The 22,361-nt window shown below is 40.0% G+C and overlaps 6 protein-coding genes across 6 annotated transcripts; 3 read left to right on the top strand and 3 right to left on the bottom strand.

Moving 5' to 3' along the window:
• Positions 1 to 3: 3 nt before the first annotated feature.
• Positions 4 to 1,347, top strand: ATC70_008723 (ER membrane protein SH3; the record flags this gene model as incomplete). Its single annotated transcript, XM_064827969.1, has 5 exons — positions 4 to 495; positions 569 to 667; positions 726 to 1,031; positions 1,088 to 1,184; positions 1,244 to 1,347. 5 exons carry the CDS (start codon positions 4 to 6, stop codon positions 1,345 to 1,347), a joined length of 1,098 nt encoding a protein of 365 aa, XP_064685171.1.
• Positions 1,348 to 1,590: 243 nt separating this feature from the next.
• On the top strand, positions 1,591 to 2,859 carry ATC70_008722 (uncharacterized protein; the record flags this gene model as incomplete). The annotated part of the gene is made up of 3 exons (XM_064827968.1): positions 1,591 to 1,989; positions 2,046 to 2,620; positions 2,673 to 2,859. The coding sequence occupies 3 exons, from the start codon at positions 1,591 to 1,593 to the stop codon at positions 2,857 to 2,859; spliced, it is 1,161 nt and encodes a 386-aa protein (XP_064685170.1).
• A 7,252-nt stretch (positions 2,860 to 10,111) lies between these two features.
• Positions 10,112 to 11,270, bottom strand: ATC70_008721 (uncharacterized protein; the record flags this gene model as incomplete). Its single annotated transcript, XM_064827967.1, has 2 exons — positions 10,112 to 10,588; positions 10,647 to 11,270. The coding sequence occupies 2 exons, from the start codon at positions 11,268 to 11,270 to the stop codon at positions 10,112 to 10,114; spliced, it is 1,101 nt and encodes a 366-aa protein (XP_064685169.1).
• A 2,962-nt stretch (positions 11,271 to 14,232) lies between these two features.
• ATC70_008720 (uncharacterized protein) lies at positions 14,233 to 18,726 on the top strand (the record flags this gene model as incomplete). Its single annotated transcript, XM_064827966.1, has 6 exons — positions 14,233 to 14,489; positions 14,573 to 14,667; positions 14,737 to 14,894; positions 14,974 to 15,471; positions 15,528 to 18,323; positions 18,394 to 18,726. 6 exons carry the CDS (start codon positions 14,233 to 14,235, stop codon positions 18,724 to 18,726), a joined length of 4,137 nt encoding a protein of 1,378 aa, XP_064685168.1.
• A 174-nt stretch (positions 18,727 to 18,900) lies between these two features.
• On the bottom strand, positions 18,901 to 20,641 carry GTR1_1 (GTP-binding protein gtr1; the record flags this gene model as incomplete). The annotated part of the gene is made up of 7 exons (XM_064827965.1): positions 18,901 to 18,921; positions 18,976 to 19,092; positions 19,155 to 19,247; positions 19,308 to 20,306; positions 20,370 to 20,396; positions 20,460 to 20,546; positions 20,606 to 20,641. The coding sequence occupies 7 exons, from the start codon at positions 20,639 to 20,641 to the stop codon at positions 18,901 to 18,903; spliced, it is 1,380 nt and encodes a 459-aa protein (XP_064685167.1).
• Positions 20,642 to 20,877: 236 nt separating this feature from the next.
• ATC70_008718 (uncharacterized protein) lies at positions 20,878 to 22,276 on the bottom strand (the record flags this gene model as incomplete). The annotated part of the gene is made up of 3 exons (XM_064827964.1): positions 20,878 to 21,216; positions 21,305 to 22,145; positions 22,203 to 22,276. 3 exons carry the CDS (start codon positions 22,274 to 22,276, stop codon positions 20,878 to 20,880), a joined length of 1,254 nt encoding a protein of 417 aa, XP_064685166.1.
• Between the last annotated feature and the right edge of the window lie 85 nt (positions 22,277 to 22,361).

Genomic DNA, 22,361 nt, shown 5'->3' with positions numbered 1-22,361 from the left:
ACAATGCCTCCTCATTTTCCGGTGGAGGATACATCGTATGAAACAAAACAATGGGCTTCTGCAACAATTGATTCGCTGTTTTCAGATAATGTGCCTGTATCATTTGAGCCATGTCGACCTTCTCTCAGTCTAATTCAGCCAGATATCCCCGCCACTGTAAGAAAGAAGAGCATTAAGGGGCTTCAATCGAAGAACCCTGCGCGTAGATCAGTTTCTGTGCTCGAGTCAAGCTTGTTTCATCGAAATGATAGAGTGAGAGTGCTGCAATCAGACAGTGCATCATTGTGCTATTCAGACTCTGCGCCATCACTCTTAATTACACCTCAGCAGCAGCAGCAGCAGCAGCAGCAGCAGCAGCAGTCTAGGTCATTGTCTTTTCGATTCAAGCGACCTTCAACACCGCCCGGAAAGAAGCAAATGCTATCTTTGAAAGAAAGAGAAGGGATCGATATATGGAGAAATACCCTGCATCTGTACCTATCTGATTCGAAAATGGTTAGTACAAAATGTAATGAAGAAAATATTACGATATATTCACACTGGAAAAAAAAACACTGCAATACTCTAGTCTCCTCATGGTCAATCGCCTCATTTACTCCACTTTATACTGAACGAACTGATAACTACCGAGACGACGTATTTAGAGCATTTGTCTATTATAAAGCAGGTTTGTAGTATAGATTTAATAACTTTTCCCTGATTTAACTGGTAAGTTTTTATCTCAGATGTTTATGGATCCCTTGGTGCTGGCTGCTACAACATATCCTCGTCCATTAGTCAATATCAGGGACATTTCAACCATTTTCGCCTTCATCCCCGAACTGATCCAACTATCTTCTATATTGGTCAATCGTTTAAACGAAGCCATTTGTACTACCGAAAATGGAGAAACACAAGGTTGTTTAGGCAAGGTCTTTTGCGACCTAGAGGATCAGTTTGACGTCTACATTAGTTACGCTGCTAATTTCTCGAGACAGCAGCGATGCATTGTCAAGGCTGATCGAAGCATTGTTTATAGACAGTTGGTTCAGGTATGTTGAATTAAAAATTTTTACAACGTTTTCCTTTGTCCAACGTACTGCATTAGGACTCGTTGCGCAAAAAGGAAACACATCGGATGGGATTGTCAGACTATATGATTGCTCCCATTCAAAGAATCACTCGGTATGGTCTTTTGCTCAAAGGTGAGTTTGAGAGCGTTGCATCGATCAGCCCGGGTACTTACGTTTTTTTATACATATAGATCTCACAAAGCATTCGGATCCAAACAGCCCAGATTTCCCATTCCTACAGAGATCCCTCAAATGTCATTTAGCATTAGCTTATGCAATGAACGAAATTCAATAACTTGTATTATAGTCATCATTCATACCCTCCACTATTTCACTTTTCCTCTTTACCTCATTCAATATCGTAATTTAGCATTTCCAAGCAGTAATCAGATCATATCAATCTGAGTTACTACATCTCCAACAACCATTAAACTCTTTGTCTCTCTTTCCCCTAGTCACATGAAATGTTCTTGGTTTTTTTTTGTGGTCAACAAGGGTTCTCAACCACTTTTCTTTTCTTGCATAGCACTCTACAACAATGAGTATAATTCGAGCCATCAGTTGCTCATCAAAACGGTTATTGTCAACATGTACTAGGCCAATCAAAGTACTCGGCATTGAAACTTCGTGCGATGATACATCAGCTGCGATTGTTACTTCAGATAGAAAGATTCTAGCAGAAGTCGTTCGAGGACAGCAAGAATTGCATGAACCAATGGGTGGTATTGTACCTACTTTAGCGAGCAAGGGACATTCTCGCAATTTACCAGGAGTCATTTGCGAAACATTGGACCGTGCTGGATTATCGGTGCAAGATTTGGATGCAATTGCAGTTACCAGAGGTCCTGGATTACCACCTTGTTTGCCCGTAGGACTAAATGCTGCAAAGACATTAGCTGCCGTATCCAGAAAGCCTTTGATCGGTGTCCATCACATGGTATGAAACATACTTGGAAATGTCTCAATTCATGCTAACATGACATGCATTGATAGGAGGCACATGCATTGACAGCAAGATTGACTACCGATAATGACCTGAATCAGCCTGCACCAGCATTTCCATTCATGACGTTACTTATATCAGGTGGTCATACACTGTTATTGACTTGCAACAACATTGGCAATTATAATCAATTAGGAACGACATTGGATAACGCGGTAGGAGAGGCAATTGACAAGACAGCAAGGTTGCTTGATCTGGAATGGATCAAGGGCAGAAGAGGAGGACCCGGTGCTGCACTTGAAAGAGCTGCCTTACAGGGTGATCCAGAACGATTCTTATCTCGCTTACCGACACCAATGCTTCAGAGGAACAAATCAGTGATTGGGTTCAGTTTTTCTGGTTTAAAGACGGCAGTAGCTAGATTGATTGAAATGGATAAATTGGTCGATTTGAAGAAACCTCAAGATGTCTCAGACATGGCCGCTGCTTTTCAGATAGCTTGTATACGCCATTTGGAGCAAAAGATCACTCTTGCTTTGGAGCGAGAAGTGGTTGAATTAAAGAAGCCTCTGACAGCACTAGTAGTAAGCGGAGGTGTGGCAAGTAATACCCTTTTTAGAAGCAGGTAAGCCTTCCAAGAAAGGTCATTTAACCTTTTGGTAACACATTGAATACAGATTAGAAGCTTTAGCACATGCTTACGACTTGCCATTAATATGTCCTCCTCCGCAACTGTGTACTGACAATGGTGTCATGATTGCTTGGGCAGGACTCGAGAGATTGCAAGCTGGCCTTATCGATGATTATACCATTACAACATTACCGAAGTGGCCATTAGAAGAACTCAAGATCCGAAATGAATAAATTTTGTTATTTATCTAATCAAACGAAATTCGTTACACCATGAGACAATAATATACTCCAATAAAACGTTCATGTTTAGATGACATGCATAAATTGTCTAGGAAACATTTACAAGCTAATTCTAGAAAAGCCAGGAGAAAGACGTGCCATATACAACCGAAATCGTAGAATGTCATGATTTTGTCTTGATTTGCAGAATAATAAACATTTCTCCAACATAAATGTAACAAGCATCGAAATATGCTTATTTCCTAAAATGTACTACCTCCAAGGCTTGGGCTTTTCGATGTCTTGATACTATATTGTTGTCAGAGGTAAATGCAATCTCCCGATGATTCGCTTTGGTGTAACAAAATATCATCTGTAGCACAAGAAAAGTCTATTTAATTTACTTACTGATTACCTGCATGACACTAGGCATTTATGTCTTCAGATCATCTCTGATCGCCATATTTGCGGTAGTAGTTATTCTAGAGCAATGAGTTTGTTGCCGATAAGAATTGAGCCACTCGAACAATAGCGTTCAATAGATTCCATGCATAATAATAGGCCTTTGCTCAAAACTGTCCTATTTCGAAAATCATCCATTTCTAAACAGTAACCCACCATACAATCTAAAGTTCGGTTACACTATCGTTTTCTTCACAAGATTTTGCTACAGGATTATGCTGTTTTCAGAGCCACTCTAGCGTCAATCTTTCAAAGCTTGATTTTGCATCATGATCCAGACCTTGAAATGGGAAATACTTTTATCCAAATCTGATACGCGGTAAAAAATAGCAATTCATGAAATTAAAACGTACATGTGGAATACATCCACTATGATCTGCATTCCGACAGTTCATCCAGTTACCAGATTTAGATATAAACTGTATGTACACTGGATTAGATGTACGATATCGATTTATACTATGATCATGAGAAGATATGGACTTCAGATACGCTAGTACTATAAGATTCATACTATATAAGATATAGGCTATAGATGGCACCACGGACATGGATGGCACTATAGACTTATACTTGTATTCCGACATTGACTACGGATGTTTACCATATCTGGATAGGCACCAAGATTAATGCAATATGAGCTTGTTGCTTCAGATGTGCACTTCATGATCCACGCTATAAGACACATGCTTATATCCGTGATACTAGCTACAGATACTTTATGTACTACAGACTTGTACTATATATGAGACATGCTATAGACATGCATACGATATGCTATAGACATGCCATATATCCAGATACATGCTAAAGATGTATGCTTAGCGATATACACTCAGATATGTACTATTAATATAGACTAAGAAGACTGTACCTATCGGATACATGCTACTAAATCGATATTAATTATCCTTATGGAAAGGATAGATCAGGGTACTTCGGATGAGAGTCTAATTATTCATCCAGACAGAGCTAAATCATGATTAGCTTGCTGGAGTTGTCTTTTAGCATGATTAGACATTAGTTGATCTGAGTTGACTTATTTGTCAATCTAATTAATAGAACTTTTATCCATTGTTATAGTATATAAGAAGGATCATCTACCTGGCCAGTAGAGAGACTTCAGTTTACTTTACACCTGTCAGTTTGATAATAAAATATACCTTTATCAAGTTGACTTTACTGTTTTTTTATTCTTTTTTTTCCGTGAATTTTAGTCTATCAAGCCTCAAATTCCACAGTACATGTTGCGAATCAATCATTATAAACGAGGCATGCTTGGCGAGGCATATTGCATTGGGAGTGCGGTAAAAAGGGGGGTTAAAAAAGCAGGTAGAATACTGTTAAAATCCTTCTTTATTCGAAATTAGGATAATGTGCAATAAAATGTGTATTCTACGTCTCTATTTATATTATTTGGTTTATATCTCTTATCTGGCAGCAGTTTAGTAGTTGCCAGTGATTCCATTACTTTATATATTTTTGTTGGATCAAGAACGGTATTTCAATATATGGTTTTTGAATCATGCGTAAAGAATAGCTCTATTGTTGAGCCTGTATCCTTTTTAGGTATATTTATGTTACAACACATTACAATACCCTTGACATTTACTTTAGTATCTGTCATCTCTTATTTTAGAGCATTTAACGCTTGCTATCATCATGCTAATACTATTATTATGCATGCCTATCTGCTGATAGTAGCATGGTTTGATTGAGATGACATTTATTTTGGGCTTTGTTTATGATGGGAATCTAGTCTAGTTCACTTCAGGGAGGACCTGGTACCTAACGTACTGCTATACCTATATGACTATTATCCTAACGTAATAGTGAATCTATCAAAGAATATTCATCATAGTAAACTGTGTAATAGATGTCAGATCAAGTAATTGCATTTAATCTTATTTTTATAAATAAAGAAGGCCTTAAACTTTATCCGTTTGGATACCCTTTCATTACAAATACAAAATAATAATAAATGACAGATCAATAACAGATCAACAACTAGTTGTAAGCCTCGATGTTTCAATCTCTGGACCAATCATATCGCTTGAAAACTCCGCTGACCTAAAAAAAATTTGCGAGGGTTTCCCCCTGTTTTGATGTGAGGCAAAATTTTAAGCTCCGCTATATATAGCAATATAGCCGTTACTATCATCAAACTTCCCTCAGGTGCTAGAGCATGCCTTACTTACATCACCTAGCTTTAGATTCTGGCGTTGAGACTCTCAATCATCACTAAAGTAAGTAGCGATAACCAAGTGGAGGCAGCCTATCTACCTCCTAGCCTCGGATAAAGTCTTGTTGAGCTTCAGGGATAGGCACATCCACACAACGTAAAAAAGGTATGCTTCAAAAGAAACATAATAATAATAAAAGAATGAAGAATTGAAAAGAACATACTACTATTAGAGTACAGTAATATGTAAACAAATAAAAAAAGAGACATTCACACGAAGCGAGTCAAAGAAAAGCATAACAAACACAACGTCAAAGATGTTAAAAAAAAAGCTCGTTGCTGTTGCAAGAAAAATGCATACATGAGCAACGAGCATGGTAGTAATAGTCGGTTGTAAAGCAACATGACACAAATACGCACAACTGCAAAAGCAACAGTGGTATTATAAGTTTGCAAGACAGCATAATGACTAACGTTGTTTCATGTGAAGCCACAGAGGAAACACCACCAACAAAAGAAAAAGAAGAAAGCGCAACAAGGCAAACATCATGAATGCATTATCACGAGAAAGGAAGTAATAATATAAGCGTCCAAAGAAGTTTTATATCTTTGCGACCAAAAGAAAGAAGATACTTACTACTCACCACAGCTGCAAATAGACCAGAAGATAATACGCAATCACCGGAGACAGACCACAGAACGAGCATGCACCAAAGACAGTAGACCAGAAAAGACCAAACTAGCAGCAGCAATACCAGAAGCAATACCAGAAGCAATACCAGAAACAACAACAGAAGCAGCACCAGAAGCAACAACAGAAGCAGCAGCAGCAGCAGCGTAGAAAACTCGAAGAACGAGTAACACCAGAGACCAGACAAAGACTAACGTAGCAACTGCCAGAGATGGAGACCAAAGAAGCAGCTACCAGACATAATAAACCATCGAAGCAAACAGCAGAGATAGCAAAGAAGTAATGGCAGCGGCACCCACGTCAAACAGACAAAGAAAAATTATCGAAACCTAATAAACAAATTCGGTTAGTGCTTGTTCTACGTCTTTCTGTGCTCGTTATCGAATGGTACTTACTATATTTCACTTCAAAAAAGCAACACCAAGTCCTTCTAACAGTACAAGACAGTGCTATCAGAAGATAGAGCGTTATTTTCATTCAAACGGTTTCCAAAACTACCATTGTTTGATACTAAACGCGTTTTGCAAAAAGGATAAAAAACGAGGGTATGGAAAAATGAGATGGCGCCTTACCCGACGTCACGATCAGTAAATTTAGCCTCAGTCTTCTGCCTTGGCAGACTCAGTAACTACTGCACTTTAATTTGAAATTGTGCAGTAAGAATTTTCGCCTTCAAACTTGACTTGATTTGACATCCTTTGAACGTTTTTGCCAAATTTAACTATGAAAACTGTCGTTGTCATAACCAACTTCCTAATACATTCTTGGAAACCTGAAAAAGCCACATCAAATGGTGCTAATTCTATTTAGTTTTTAGACCGAATATAATGAGAAAATTTCAAAAATATGAAAACAGATTTTCTGTGAATATGTCAAAATCTAGCATATACAAGTCTCTTGGAAACAGTTTCTAGTGTTGCGTTGCATCTTTACGATCTATTTGATTCGATATGTGTCATAAAAAAAGTCGTCATTTTTGGGATGAAAAACGCGATTGTTTGATTTTCAAGAATTTTCCCTTGCTAATACTCATGAGAAAATGATGATCTTCATGGATTTGCAATGGATTAAAAAAAATTGAGATAAGGCATCAGTAAGTAAGGCATATTAAGAGAGAGCCATTTGGTGCTTTTCCAGGCGCTCAAAACGTTTTGTGGCAAGAGTTATTCGTGTTTAGAATAACGAAATATAGACAGAGTAAATACAATTAGAACTGAATATATTCATTATGTTATTCCAAAATTGAATCGGGATCAAAACTAGTGTAGATATCAAAGGTATTTATAGTTATTTGACAGTGCCGCAGCAATAGGACCTTGATCTTGAATGCGGGATAATTGTATAAGCCTTGAACCAGTAACGAGGATGTGTTGCATCAGAACTCATGAACCACCAGTCAAGGATAAACAACAAAGATGATCCAGGATAGAATGTTCTTCCTAATAGCTTTGACGGAAGAACATTTGTCGGAATTGAAACCCACTTCCAGGGACGAAAGGCCATAGGCTACCACTCTCTAGGAACCAGGATATAAATTAGCCATTTGATGGCACTACTCATGTTCCTTTGTGCTGCTTGAATAAAGACCTCTCACTTCTACTACGCATCTCTGCTCATTCTCAGATCCACTTATGCAATATACAGCGCCTAATACATTTGCCTCTCAGAGATGATCTATATCCTAAACAATTCGTACTTCAAAATGGCTAAGTTTGAACAGAATTTGGCCTGAAAAAAACAAGGTGTTGCAGTAAAACTAGGTATAGGGGATTCCACAGAGTAAATAATGCAATAGAAAAGACAACAGAAATTAACTGTGCTTTATTTGTGTGTAAAATTAACTGAAGATTATTCTGGAATAATTGAGTAAAAAATGAAGAGTATTTATACATCTGCAACTAGTAGCTTGTGGAATTAGTAGTGTTGATAGAGAGCAATAGGTCCTACCATTGCGATATCTGGCAAATGTCGTTGATGTTTGATTTGAAGTGGTAATCAATGCAAGAGCACTGGCCATAAGGGTCGATTTGAGTAACCTTGATGGGCCCGGATGACCTATCGTTATTAGCATGGTTTCATGTAATCTTGACAGTTTAAGGTGTGATGTTTGTTATTGAAGTTTAGAACCCTTTATCTGGAACAATATTGTACAAATATGACAACAGGGCATGATGTGTGCACTGGATTAGATGTACGATACGGATTTAAACTATAAGAAGATGTGAACTTCAGGTTCGCCAGTACTATAAGATTCATGCTGTTTAAGATATAGTGATATATTCCACACCATAATCCATCATATTACACCTGATCCAGCACATCAACATCTCATCGGTTTCTACATACACTGCAAAGCACACATCAAACCATAGTCTACACGCACAACAGGACACATCAAATAGTCAACTAGTAGGATGACTATTACTGAAACAACACCACTCACTGCAATGACAAGAACGGACTACAACTACACCTATCTCTAGATTGTCTACACATATCATTTACGACAATCTACTGGATCATCACGCTTGACTTGACTTTACACCTCAGGATCTGACATTATTCATAAAGATATAAAAAGGACCATGCATTTCATTTAATAAAGGGTCATCTTGATTTTGCACACAGTGAAAAGCTGATACTTTATTGTAGATTTCATTTGTGTGATTTTAGCTATTCAACACCTTGTTGAATACATCATATAGGCTATAAATGCCACCGAGGGCATGAATGGCGTTATAGCCTTATACTTGTATTCCGAAACTGACTATGGATGTGTATCATATTTGAAAAAGCACCAAGGTCGATGCAATATGAACTTGCTGCTTCAGGTGTGCACTTCATGATTGATACTATAAGACACATGTGTTGTGCCAGAAGGGCTACAACTGTCTATAAAGATTAGGGTATTCTTGTTGATGGGTAGATATGTCTGTGTTGTGCAACTACATGGGCAAGCTATGATAATTGAAGTGCATCTCAGCTATCTAAATACTGAGGTTCACCAGATGTGATAAGCGCTGTACAAGATAAATTGCTACTTTGGCATTCAGAACTTAGTATAAATAGAATAACTCTTGTCTTCATCAATAAATCTTTAGTTTTTTATATCTGATCTTATTATTCAAATAAGTCTTTTCTTGTTTTTATAATATCGAACATTTTTTATAAGCTACAAATAATAATCCTGTTATTCTTTGTGCTTAACACTATTGATAACTTGAAACCAGCAAGTTAATATGGTCCTTTTTGTACGCTCCAATTTTTAAAATGCTCAGTCAAATTCATACTCATGTGGTGTACAAATGCGAAAGGCCAACGGAGGTTCAATTTCTATTGTTCTGAATAATGATCCATGGGATTATTCCGAAATCTATCGACCTTAAAGTTACGCGTTTCTTGATAGTAACCATTCCTTCAAACTTATACAAAACTTGAAGAGAACCCAAAGGAGAATACATTGGTATCCATATCAAGTCTCTGGTGTACATTGTTCACCTGATATTGAATGAGATAAATTTTGCAATTTTTTGACTGTTTTCAAAAGATTAATCAGTATCTGTCATCAAAACATTATGTTAAGCATTACTAAGCATTGTAGACTAAAGAATTTCCTATCGAATGAGCCTTTGCTTGAAGTTCTGGAATAAATCTATCATGCAATATTAACAATATTGTGCTGACCAAAAAAGCCAACTAGTTTTTTTCTTGCTATCACAGGCAGATTTTGCATGATACCCTTTTTTGGCCATATTTCGACAAATACTTACTGGACTCACACAAGACAAAAACAATTTGATAGCTTTACATTAGATCTAACATTTTATGAGAGCTTTAGGTATCAGATATATGTCCCTTATGAATGCAGAGCTATGATGTTTCATGATGATTTATAATGTAGCAGCACATATCGTGGAACCAACTACAACTCATTTTTGTTTATTGTAAAAAGGATAATCGGTGTAGCCATTAGCTTCATTAGTATAAAAAGTGTCTCTATCATAAGGGTTCAAGTCCCAACCATTGCGGAGACGTTCAGGTAAATCAGGATTAGCGATAAAGGCACGACCGTAAGCAATTAAATCACCAGTCTTTTCGGCAATCTCCTCAGCAAATTTTTGAGCATTAGATAAACCACCTGCTGTAATGAAAGGCCCTTTAAAGAGTTTACGATAGGGTTCAAGAGTGTCTGTTAAATCTGCCTGATTGTCAGCAAAAATATTGGAGCGAGATTCAGTCATGTGCAAGTAAGCCAAAGTAGGATACTTCTTTTGTAACTCTGAGGTCAAGTAACCCCAAGTTTTTTCAACATTATCGTCACTCATTCCATTAAACTCGCCTCCAGGAGAAAGACGAATAGCAGTGCGTTCTGCCCCAATTGCCTGGGCAACGGCATCCACAACTTCCTATGGCATCACGTTAGTCTATAATATTCAACAGGAATACTGCCCATATGTCACTTACCAAAGCAAATCGAGCTCTGTTCTCAGACGATCCACCATAAACATCGGTGCGTTGGTTGCTTGATGAACTGAGAAACTGATCAATCAGGTAGCCATTTGCACCATGGAGCTCTACTCCATCAAAACCAGCTTCAATAGCGTTTCTGGCAGCTTGAGTGTAATCATTGATAACAGCCTTGATTTCATCCAAGGTGAGAGCACGGGGTACTTCAGACTCATTACCTGCAAAGTCTTTCCCAGAAAAAGGAATGGCAGAAGGGCCTACTACTTGTTCTTGATTAGGATTGCGATTCTTTGATCCAAGTCTACCAATGTGCCACAACTGTGTGAAGATGACACCGCCTTTAGCATGAACAGCAGATGTCACCTTCTTCCATGCCTCAATTTGTTGCTGATTGTAAATGCCTGGAACTCGAGGATATGCGCCTGCAAGACGGGAGATGGCAGTGCCTTCAGTGATCAAGAGACCGCCATCAGAAGCACGCTGTTCGTAGTATTCAACCAAAAGATCAGTAGGGATGTGGTCAAGAGTGGCGCGGAAACGAGTCAATGGAGCGAGAACAACACGGTGCTTGAGTGTGTTGGTACCGACTTTGATAGGGGAGAATAATGCTTGAGAAGTCATTTAGGAATGAAGAGTTTGATTGATATCGTATTTGATGGAGCTTGAGAGTAAGCAGCTAGTATTTATACGATTTTGATCTTGCCAAAACGTGATCAGGCAGAATCTTATGAAACTGGCTTAATTTGAATGTTTATTAATCAAGTTGAATAACGTATGATCTGCGCCGAAAGAGGCTTCACTGAAAATCCCACCAAGCATGACAACCATTAGACAGAAGCGGCATATAGACGTATCAAGTGTATACTCTAGAACGAGCATACGCCCATCATCATTGATTTACAATCTACTGTGTTTTGCAACTACCAACGTTGGTAAACAACATTTGGTATCTACATAATAGCCAATGATCAGGGACGGATCAGTTTTCCAGAATTTTTCCGTTTGCATAAGCTGCTCGTATCACAATCTGCAGTAGGACTTGCCTTTGCTTACCAATTCAACTTGTAAGCACAGTCATTGTATACAGAACCACATACACAGCAAACTGCTACGTATTGGCTGCTGACAAACGCACGCCATATTGTTTGAAGTAGACATACAGCCTATGTCACTTGACCAACCTGAGCAGAATAGATAAGCTCTCAGATCAGCGGCTGATTATACGAAATGCCGAATTATTATTACTGGTAAATCTACCGTTTTAATGGACCTCTCACTTTGGAAATAAGATATAAAAAAAAGTATATGGAATTCATAATGAGCGATATCCGAGGCGCACTCATGATATTCACAAGAGTATTAACAATATTTGCGATTGTTACACACCACACTTCCAACAGATACTCAAGGTATTCTACCCTAGATCAAATCATTCACCAAGAACAGCACATTCTGCCCACGAAATGCCCTTTTATGAAAATTAAATTATTGCTCAATTAGACAGGCATGAGACGTATAAATTACTTGATGTGCAAGGTAATGTCTCAACGTGCGTTGTTCATGCCAAATCCCTATTAATATACACTAATGTTCACAATCCAACATCTCGCTCTTATGAGAACCCTTCATAAGCAGATTTTAGCTGTGGGTCTAGCTTTTCCTATGATGCTTTACATCGAAACAATTCATATATAGGTAGAAAGCATATATGTATCATCTCTTACTACCCAACAAAATGCAAAACACAGTGAGATCTGGGTGAATTGGAGCCGTGTTTTCTCGTGCTAGAGGCCGTTTCAGACATCCAAAATAGCACCAAGTAGTTTCTTTCATTGAGCAGTTACTTATGAACACGTTTGCTCGACTTTTTTTTAGATCGCCAAAAATCGCCTCCAAACCACGATGTACCCTTCATGGATTTCATCAAAAAGCAAACGATCGCGTTTTTGACCTTGATAATGAAGACTTTTACCATGGTATATATTAAATCAAAATAATTTTATCGATCTAACGTAACCCCTAAAATCATCTTTGTGGAACCTTGGTATGGAAAAGTTCGACTTTTTGGCAAGAAACCTCTTTTCATATTTTCATAGATTGCTCAATAAGTTTTTTCAAAACATTAATCGAATCTAACAAAATAGATGAATCAAGTCGAAATAAATCTAATTTTGACCAATCTGGAGTATTTATAGAACGGAAATTCAATCGATTTTGGCGGCTGTGGTTGGTGGCAAGATCAATGTCTCTCTTATTTAGAAGGTAATCAATGCTGTTGAATGCTCGTAAGAAAGGGGTTACGAATTGAAAAATGCCATAGATAAATCTGCTTTATTTTCCTTGGCGCATATTCATACATGAATATCCAATTGTTGCAAATTGCTCATTGAAATGCGAATTCAAAAGCGAGATGTCAAAATATCACCTTTTAAAGTGCGATGGCCATTGCTATTTACCAAACTCCTTAGCAATGAATGAAATACAGGGTGGAGCAATTTTGCTCACTGACCAGTAGTGAAGTTAGACAGGTAGCACTCTTATGCTAATACATTGTTGATTCAGAGCACTGGCCTCACTTTTACAGGTAAACGATTGCGCTAGCAGATCACATTCTTCTCTGAATGTAGCTCTTTTCCGCTGTATTACAGGGAAAAGTACTTGTGAATCAAACAACCAAAGATCTAGTCAGATGCAGGAACAGGTAGAGATTGTACCGCGTAAATGCTAGAAGCAAACTGCATGTAATTGACGCTACATTGCTCTGACGCCATTTTAAACGGTGATTAATGCTAATTTTGTGCAACGCTTATCAGGTTACTCCAAAAAGATTGCATTTTCTTATCGTCAATTTGGTTTGAACAAGTAGAGGTTTTTCTCCAAGATAGAAGGCTCTTTCAGCTGGCAGGTGCACGCAAATTCTAGCGATGATAAAATCATATTTATGTAAATGCGCCCATGTTTGGGTTGAGAGGGAAATGTCTTTTGATCGTATCGTACATGTCAATCAGGAGCACCCAAGCCGCAGCAGACCCAATGTGCTGAACAATTTACATGTTTTTTAAAAAAAAAAAGTGGCACTACATTGCAAATGCTGCAATACAGATGGATCATGCAATACCAGTGTATATCATCCCACATCATCTTCCAATGCCTGAAGGTCTCACTCATCTGTTCTTTTTTTTGCGTAGCGTGTTATCAAAGAGACGACTACAAACGGACACAGATCACATGGACGATAGAACTGATGACTTTTTTCCTGAGCGCGAGCCATCCCCTCCTTTGTATTACTGAAAGTAGAACAAAAAGGCTGGAGTTGGAGCATAGTACCATAACCAAGAAGATGACGTCGGGAACAGGCATTGGATGGTATGTATCTTTGTTGGTTGGTTCAAGCAAAAAGGGGATGTATCACACTCAGCGGTTATCGAATTGGAAATATTTGGATGGAAAATGCGCTTGCTGCTCATGATACTTGTGATGATAATTCATCCCCGGGTTCGTCCTTTGTGATTTCGCCATAAAACCATCTTTTTTTGGCCTTTTCTCTTTTTTTCTTTTTCTTTTTTATACTCGGAACATATATATGAATAGGCCTTTACATAATACCGAGCAAAGGGGAAACAAAGTACCCAACTATGCTCAAGCTGCCGCAAAATCACAGCAACCACAACAGCAACAACCAGCACCACAGCAACAGCAACCAACGCGAGGCCATCAACCGCAGCAGCAATCGGCACAGCATGAGATGGAGCAACCGCCTTTTGCTAAGAACGCTGGATCTACATACAAGAAATCCACAGGTGGTCATTCACAGTCGTCCTATCATGGACACAAAAACTCGTAAGTGAATAACAATGCAAAAAAAAAACAAAAACAAAAAAAACAGCCATATCAAACATGCTTGCTGAGGTGTTGTTATATAGGTACAATAACAACAACAGCAACAACAGAAAGGACAATACATACGTCAATAGAAAGGCTTCTGTACAATTGCCAATGCCACCACCTACAGATACTGGTAAGTTATTTCGGGTTGTGTGTCTCATGTTCATGAGCTAATGGATACTGTGATGATGTTGTTTATCAGCTCCTATTCAATTTGGATCTATTAACCAACCTTCGTCGTCGTCGCCAAATCCATCATTACCACCCACAGCAACGGCATCGGCACAGCAACAGATACCTGTGGTAAGAGCACCATCAGACGCTCAATTTGGTGGCTCACCAGCTGCAAATGATGTGCATGTAAGTAGAGGGGCTTGATTGTAGTAAGAGAGCGAGAGAGTGTGAGCATGTGAGTCTCATTCAGTGTGATATTTCATAGCATCGTCCTCCCCCTCCCACATCGAATCAGATAAGGCAATCACCTCAACAACAACAACAACAACAACAACAATTAAAAGAGATACCCAGATCACCTCGTACCACCAATGATGGACGATTATTCACTCAACCTTACGCGCCTCGTCGAGATTTCAATCAAGGGGATCACTACAACAGTAATAATCGCTATAATAATAACAATAACAACTATAATAACAACAGCTACAGAAATAATGGTTATGCCAGACCTCCACCACCTCAGCATTCCCCAAACCAGCCCTACCACCATCATCCTCACCCAGTACAGTACTCTCCCCAACAGATGCCACACCAACAAAACCTGCCTCCTTCGCCCATGAGTCACCGAGCTTCACCGAATATGAACACTTACACCAACACAAAGAAAAACAACACAAATATATCTCCTCATATTCCTCATTCATCCCCTCAGCAAAATATCCAAATGACTGCCGCAAGTTGGTCTCCTGCTGGTCAATATGTAAGGTTGCTTTTTTTTGGCAGTGTTTCTAGGGTTACTGATTATATTACCACTAGTTTTATCCCCAATATCCCGTCTCTGTTCCCTCCTACAACGTACCTACGACAGCCACCCGCCCGCCCATCGTCCCACCTCCTACGACTCGCAAAAGAATCGCCATCATTGATCCCAACACGGGCGTAGCCCTTAACACGAGCCCCATGAGCCTGACTTCATCGTCTACATCACTCTCCCATCATCATCCTTCACCCCACAAGGAGGAAAAGCATTTGGATTTCGTGAAACCACCTCATACATCGAAAGCTGTCTCTATCGTAGATCCAGCTATTCGTGATCGTGAATTGCGCGAAAAACGAGAACGTGAGGAAGCTGAACAGGAGGCGCTGAAAAAGGCAGAGGAGGAGAAGAAGGAAGCCGAACGAAAAGCAGCTGAGGAAAAGGAACGTCTGGAAAAGGAGCGTTTGGAAGCAGAGCGGTTAGAGGCTGAGCGGTTAGAGGCTGAGCGGTTAGAGGCTGAGCGAATCAAAGAAGAAGAGCGAAAGAAGGAAGCGGATCGTTTGGAGGCAGAACGCTTAGAAGAAGAGCGACAAAAGGAGGCAGAACGAGTTCGTTTGGCAGAAGAAGCATCCGCCATCGCAGCTGCTGCACTGGAAAAGAAGAAACAAGAGGAGGAATCACGTCGTAAAGCTGAAGAGGAAAAGGAATCCAAGCGAGTGATCAGCGAGTTGGAAGCGGAAAAGAAGAGACAGGGAGAAGCGCCTGCTCAAAAGGCAGGCCGTGTGCCATCCAAGCTGGAGATGCCTGCCAATCCCTTGACACAATCTCCTACAGCTTCCCCCATCCACAGCGATCCTAAAAAGCAACAGCAGTCTATCAAGATGATTGATGATTTCAGTGCTGTTCATTATCCTGCTGGCATCAAGCCTCCTGGAGCGCAAGACAGCAAAAAGCATGTGTACAGCATTGATTTCTTGCTTCAGTTCCAGCAATTATGCCTCGACACCAATGAAGATTTATCCGCCATCAACTTTAAGGAAATGGACACTCATTCTCGCTCTGGATCCATGCGCCAGCCTTCAGATCGTGGTGGCGGAGGAAGAGGAGTCCCCCGTACACCAGGCGCATCTAATCTGACAGGCGACAACATGTTTAGAATGAATTCCCGTGATGGCCGTATGGAAATGGGCAAGTTCAACATGGGCCGACCATTGACCGGTCGCAACAACAGCTCGCACATGGAGCGACAAGGATCCCATGGTGGCAGCCGTGGCGGTGGATCTATGCGTGGTGGCAGAGGAGGCAGCAGCGGTATGAAGGTGATTCGTAACCCAGCCATCTTGAATCAGCAGCAAGGAGCGCCTACTATCCCCATGGAACAAGTTGCACCACTGGAAAAGACTGAAAACAGATGGGTTCCTACTGTCGGTTCACAATTAGCACAGCCTCCAGCTGAAGGCGAGCTGATGTCACAGGAATACATTACACGTAAGGTCAATGCTCTGCTCAACAAGCTCACTGTGGAAAAGTTCGACTCCATCTCTACACAAATCTTTGAATACGCTCGTCAATCAGCAAAGGAAAACGACGGCAGATCGCTTCGTACTGTGATGAAGCTGACGTTTGAAAAGGCTTGTGATGAACCTGCATTTGCCAGTATGTGGGCCCGCTTGTGTCGATCCATGTATGACGCCATGACAGACGATATCAAGGACACCAGCATCTTGGATGAGAACAACAAGCCATCTTCCGGCATCCTGTTGTTTAGAAAGTACCTGTTCAACCGCTGTCAAGTCGAATTTGAAAAGGGTTGGAAAGTCAATATGCCTGAAATGGACGAAGTCGATGGTATGATGACTGAAGAGTACTATGCTGCAGCCAAGGCCAAGCGTCAAGGTTTGGGCTTGATTCAGTTTATTGGTGAATTGTTTAAATTGGAAATGCTTTCAGAGCGTATCATGTATGGATGTATGATCAAACTCTGCAACGATCCTACCAACGCAGGCGACGAAGAAGCTGAATCACTCTGCAAACTGATTACTACCATTGGTAAAGCACTGGACAGCAAGCCTAAAACAGCCAAATGGGTGGATATTGTCATTCAGCGCATGAAGAACGAAATGGTGCTCAGTCCCAAATTGACATCTCGTGTCAAATTCATGATCCAGGATTTGGTTGATTTGCGCAAGGATAAATGGGTACCTCGTATTGGAGGTAATCAAGTTGGACCTACTACCATCGCCAAGATCCATGAAATGGCAGAAAAGGCAAAGGAGGAAAAGGAAGCAGCCGCTGCTGCCATGAAGCGTAACAACAGCTCTCGCGGACAATTTATACCCAACAATAACCAATACAATAACAACAGCATGGCTCGTGGTAATTCTTATCGTGGTAGCAATAGTGGAAAGGACTATTTCAACAGCAATAACAACAACAACAGTGGCGGTGGTGGTGGCGGTGATGGTTGGAATACGGTGGCCACTGGTGCCAACAACAAGAGTCGCCCCGCAGAGCTCTCCAACTTTGGCAAAACTGACAGAAGCAGATCACGAACCAACATTCTGGGCCCTTCCAACAGTCCTTTCCCTAGCTTAAGTCGTGGTAAATCAGCTACCAACATGGATACAAAGAACATGGACGGTAGATCCAGTCCTGCTACCAACATGTTTAGTGCTTTACTAAACGGTAGTAGCGAAAAGCCTGAAGAACGCAAGAAGCTCAATTTGGCACCAAGATCCTCATCTACCACAGCAGAGGCATCTTCTTTTGAAAAAGCACCCAAGTTATCCGATGAAGCCATCAAACGTAAATGCAAGAATATCATTGAGGAATATTTGGGTATCCGTGATAAGAAGGTAAAAGTGGATAGAGTAGAAGCAAAGAAAGGGGGCTGCCAAACTGACAAATGCATGCTTGCTTACATAGGAACTTGTTGAATGCGTCAAAGAACTCGACGATCCCGATTATCTTGTAGTGTTTATTGGTGAAATGCTGACGGTAGTAGAAAAGAAGGCACAAGATGTGGACGACATGTGCAAAACCATTGATTATCTCAACAGCGAAAAGCTACTGCAAAAAGATTTATATATCAAAGCATTCAAGCAATTTATGGAAGGATACGATGATTTAACCATCGATGTCCCTCAAGCACCCAAATACGTGGCTCAACTCATGGCTGCTTCCTCTGTTTCACCAGATGAAGTGGGTGGAGATGAGTACGCTTCTTTACAAAAGGCTTACAAGACTTTGGTGGAGTGAAACTAGGCTTTTTTTTCCCTTATGACATTGTAAAAATAATGGTGATCCATTTCTGTATAGAGAGTTTTCTTTTCTTTTTTTATATAATTACGCACACAAAAAAAAAAAGCATAAAATAAATATCACAAATGTAATATTATGAAGAAACACATAAAATTTATTAGCATCATTTTATCAAGCAGATTTCTTTGCAAGCTATTCCAGAAAATCAGTAAACATGAGCAGATTGCATGAATGATCATTACTTACACGAGCACGGAGAGCTGCCATACGATCCTTGACACTGCCAGTAGGCTTGGGCTTTGGCTTTTCACGCTCAACTTCAGCCTCCTTGGCCTTTTCATGAGCTTCCAGTAGTTTACGGACCTAATTTCAGCTTGGGTCAGCCTCTCCATAGCATTGCATATATATTCTGCCATGCTACTTACACCTGTGGGTAACGGTGCCTTCTTTAGCCATTCCTCTTTATCAATCACCAAGTTCAATCGAGGCAAAGTCATTTCGGGAATAGTGGCATCAGGCTATAAAATTGTGTATCAGCATCGAATACGACATCCAAGCTACTGTATACACCTCTTTACCTCTGGATGGTCCTTGAAATACTGTGTGATAGCACTCTTCAGAATATCAGCTCTCTTTTGCAAATCTTTACCCGCCAAAGGCATACTCCAGTCTTTGGTAAATTGGATCAAAAATGCTTCTGTCACTTTACCACCGTAATTTCTCAGCTCTTTAGCTTCCAAAGTGTATAATTGAGGTGTAATGTACATGATTTGACAGATGTGTGAGAGTGAAATGGTGCGTCCCGTTGACATTCTCAAGGTAGATTCAATTTGATGGTATAATGTGGGTCGGTTGCGTGCAGCACGGTCGGTTATAACGATATCAAGCGATTTTCGAAGCTTTTCGAGTGTCGATGTCTCATATTCAATTCTTTGCTTATCGGTTTCTGTGAGATATTCTTTATGTGGTGCAGTGTAGGCTTGTTGCGATGGTCGAGGTGGTGTCATGGGCTCGATGCATGAAGAAGGAGGTGAAAGTGTGTCTTGCGCGGATAAAGCATCCTCTTCTGGGATATGTAGGGTGGGTGTATTTTTAGTGGTTAATGTAAAATCATCTTCTACAGAGAACTGCTCTCGTGGGTCCTCATTGCCATGTTCAATGTCTTTATCTAATAAAGGGGCTTCCTCTGTTGTTTCATTCACCTCAACATCTTTTGCACTGATAACAGCAAATGCTTCCTCTGTTGTCGTTGTGATGGTCTCTGTCTTTTCGGCTGTATCCTCCTCCTTTGCAATCTCTGCTTCTTTGGATACAGTTACTGTTTTCTCAACGACATCGTTTGGAACGTTGGTGGTATCAACAGTCGTGTTTTCTGTATATACTTGTTTGTCCTCCTCGTCATGATGTTGCTTTTGTTTCTTGATGGTGGGTTGGCTGACGACGGTCTGTGATTTGCGCTTGGTATGGTGTTCATTCGTAGTAGTTGTTGGTTTTTCAATGCACTTCAGGTTCAATACAGTCTGTTTCAAGTCTTTGGAGGCGAGACGAGAGGATTTTCTAACAACAGCAACAGGTTTCTATAAAGATGAACGTTGAGTGTAACTAAACAAGCGAGTTTCTAGCAAGCGAATCCAAATTACCTCCACTTTCTGTGGTTTAGAGACAACCTACAAGTACATTAGCATTTCCAATTGCTTTTTTTTTTGTGTGTAGCTATCCTAGTAAATTACATGTTCAACTGGCCTGAAAGCCTTGGTCAATTGCTTGTGGACGATATTTTTGGTTTTAAGAGTTTCAGCATGATTAATTCTACTTTTCTAAAGATACCAACGAGGATTAGATGTGTTTGTAAAGTACTTGAGTTCAAATAACATACTCTAGCATGAAACTCAATACGAGATTGTCCTTTCATGATGCTTATTCAACGCGCGTGCAAATGCAATATGAAAAAAGATGAAAGAGAGGGGCAATCAATGACATGAAAAATTATCCACTTAACGTGACTCTATCAGGGAGGGTGGGCAACACTGCACATCACTGGATGGATCATTTGGATAAGCGATCGAAATTGTTATAATGCATCAAAATGTTCAAGTGTTTATTAGAGTCAGGGTGTGATATGCAATGCTAAAATATATAAAAGAGCAGCTATCGTGATTTTGCTTTTCTTTTGGCCATCTTGGTCTCAGTGATCCTGGCCTTCATAGTATCCATGTAGGCTTCGTATTCTATAGGGTGCTCAAATGCCCAGTCCTCTCTCATCTTTTTGGCTCGTAGAGTGTAGGTTTCTTTGATATTGGGGTCTAAATTCTTCCAACGTATACCGATGATCGACGAAGCACTTCCCATTGCATTCTCGCCTTTGAGATTGTACTCTTTTTGGACGAGAGGAAACTGCTCTTTCTTGTATAATACATAGCCGTTGCCAGATGGTGGTGATGTTCGTTTGGGGCCCAGCGACCTGTTAGCATAACTAGCCTTTTGTTGCTAGTTCATCATGAAAAACAAGGTGATGTAAATCAACGTGCTTTCAATTGCATATAATGCTTATATATATATATAAAAAAAAAAGTACCTTGCTTAGCTTATTCCACAAACCTGATACGAGTCGACTAAGATCCTTTGATGATAGATCCTTGTTTTCCTTTGCCAATTTACCACGCATCTCTTTATTGAAGTAGATGAATGAATGAACACGGTTGGATTTGGATGCTGTGGTTGGAGATGTGAGCGATGAGGATGCCGCTGATTGACGTGCTACTGCTGAGGATGTGGATCTGGTAGGTCCTGTTTCGGCTTTGGCTTTGGTTTTGGTTTTGTTGACCTCTGCTACTTTTCTTGCTAGACCAGACTCTTCTTCTTCTTCTTCTTCTTCTTCTTCAATTGCCTTTGTCTCCTTCGGTGTATATTTCAGTTTTGTCAGCCATGATTCATCCTCGCTATCTGATTGATCATAGTCAGAGCCTGAGTCGCTAGAAAAGGATGAATTGTAACGCTTCTTGACATCTAATGTATGGTTCATAGTATCCCAATCCTCATCTGATTCGTATAAATTTTCCATCTTTCGTTTCTTGCTTCCTTCTTGTTTCTTCTTCTTCTTGCTTGGTGTTGGTGCAATCCATTCATCGTCACTGCTATCAGACAGTATCACTTGTTTGCGCTTTGATCTCGCTTTTGGTTTGGTTTTGCCTCTTTGCTCCTGCTTGAATTGGCTCAGTATGTCTTCTAAACTAAGGTCATTTTCAACTGCTTTGCTGCTGCGCTTGGCTTTGGACGGTTTTGATATAATAAGTGATTCATCATCGCTTATAGTGATATCGTCAAAGAGGCCTGGTGCTGCCTTTTCTTTGGTTGGTTTGGAGCTGTTACTTTTCAGATCCACATTGACTAAAAATGCGCCACACCAGGGGCATTCTCTAATGGCTATATATGAGCAACTTGCTGTCTACGCTGCATTGATCTATCCATCTCACCCTGCATCAAGAGAATCCACATCTCTAATCAATTCTTGACATTCAGGGCACTGAATCTCTGCTTCGAATGACATTTAAATTGGTTTAAAAAAAAAATAAAAGAGGAAAAGAAAGCGAGGTTTACACTCAAAGCTTTTTTTTTTTTGTGGGTTTTATTTG

Source organism: Mucor velutinosus (assembly GCF_035048745.1).
Source record: "Mucor velutinosus strain NIH1002 chromosome Unknown tig00001563, whole genome shotgun sequence".
NCBI lineage: Eukaryota > Fungi > Mucoromycota > Mucoromycetes > Mucorales > Mucoraceae > Mucor > Mucor velutinosus.
The sequence above is the reverse complement of the archived record's forward strand: the minus strand, read 5'-3'. Positions and strand labels throughout refer to the sequence as shown.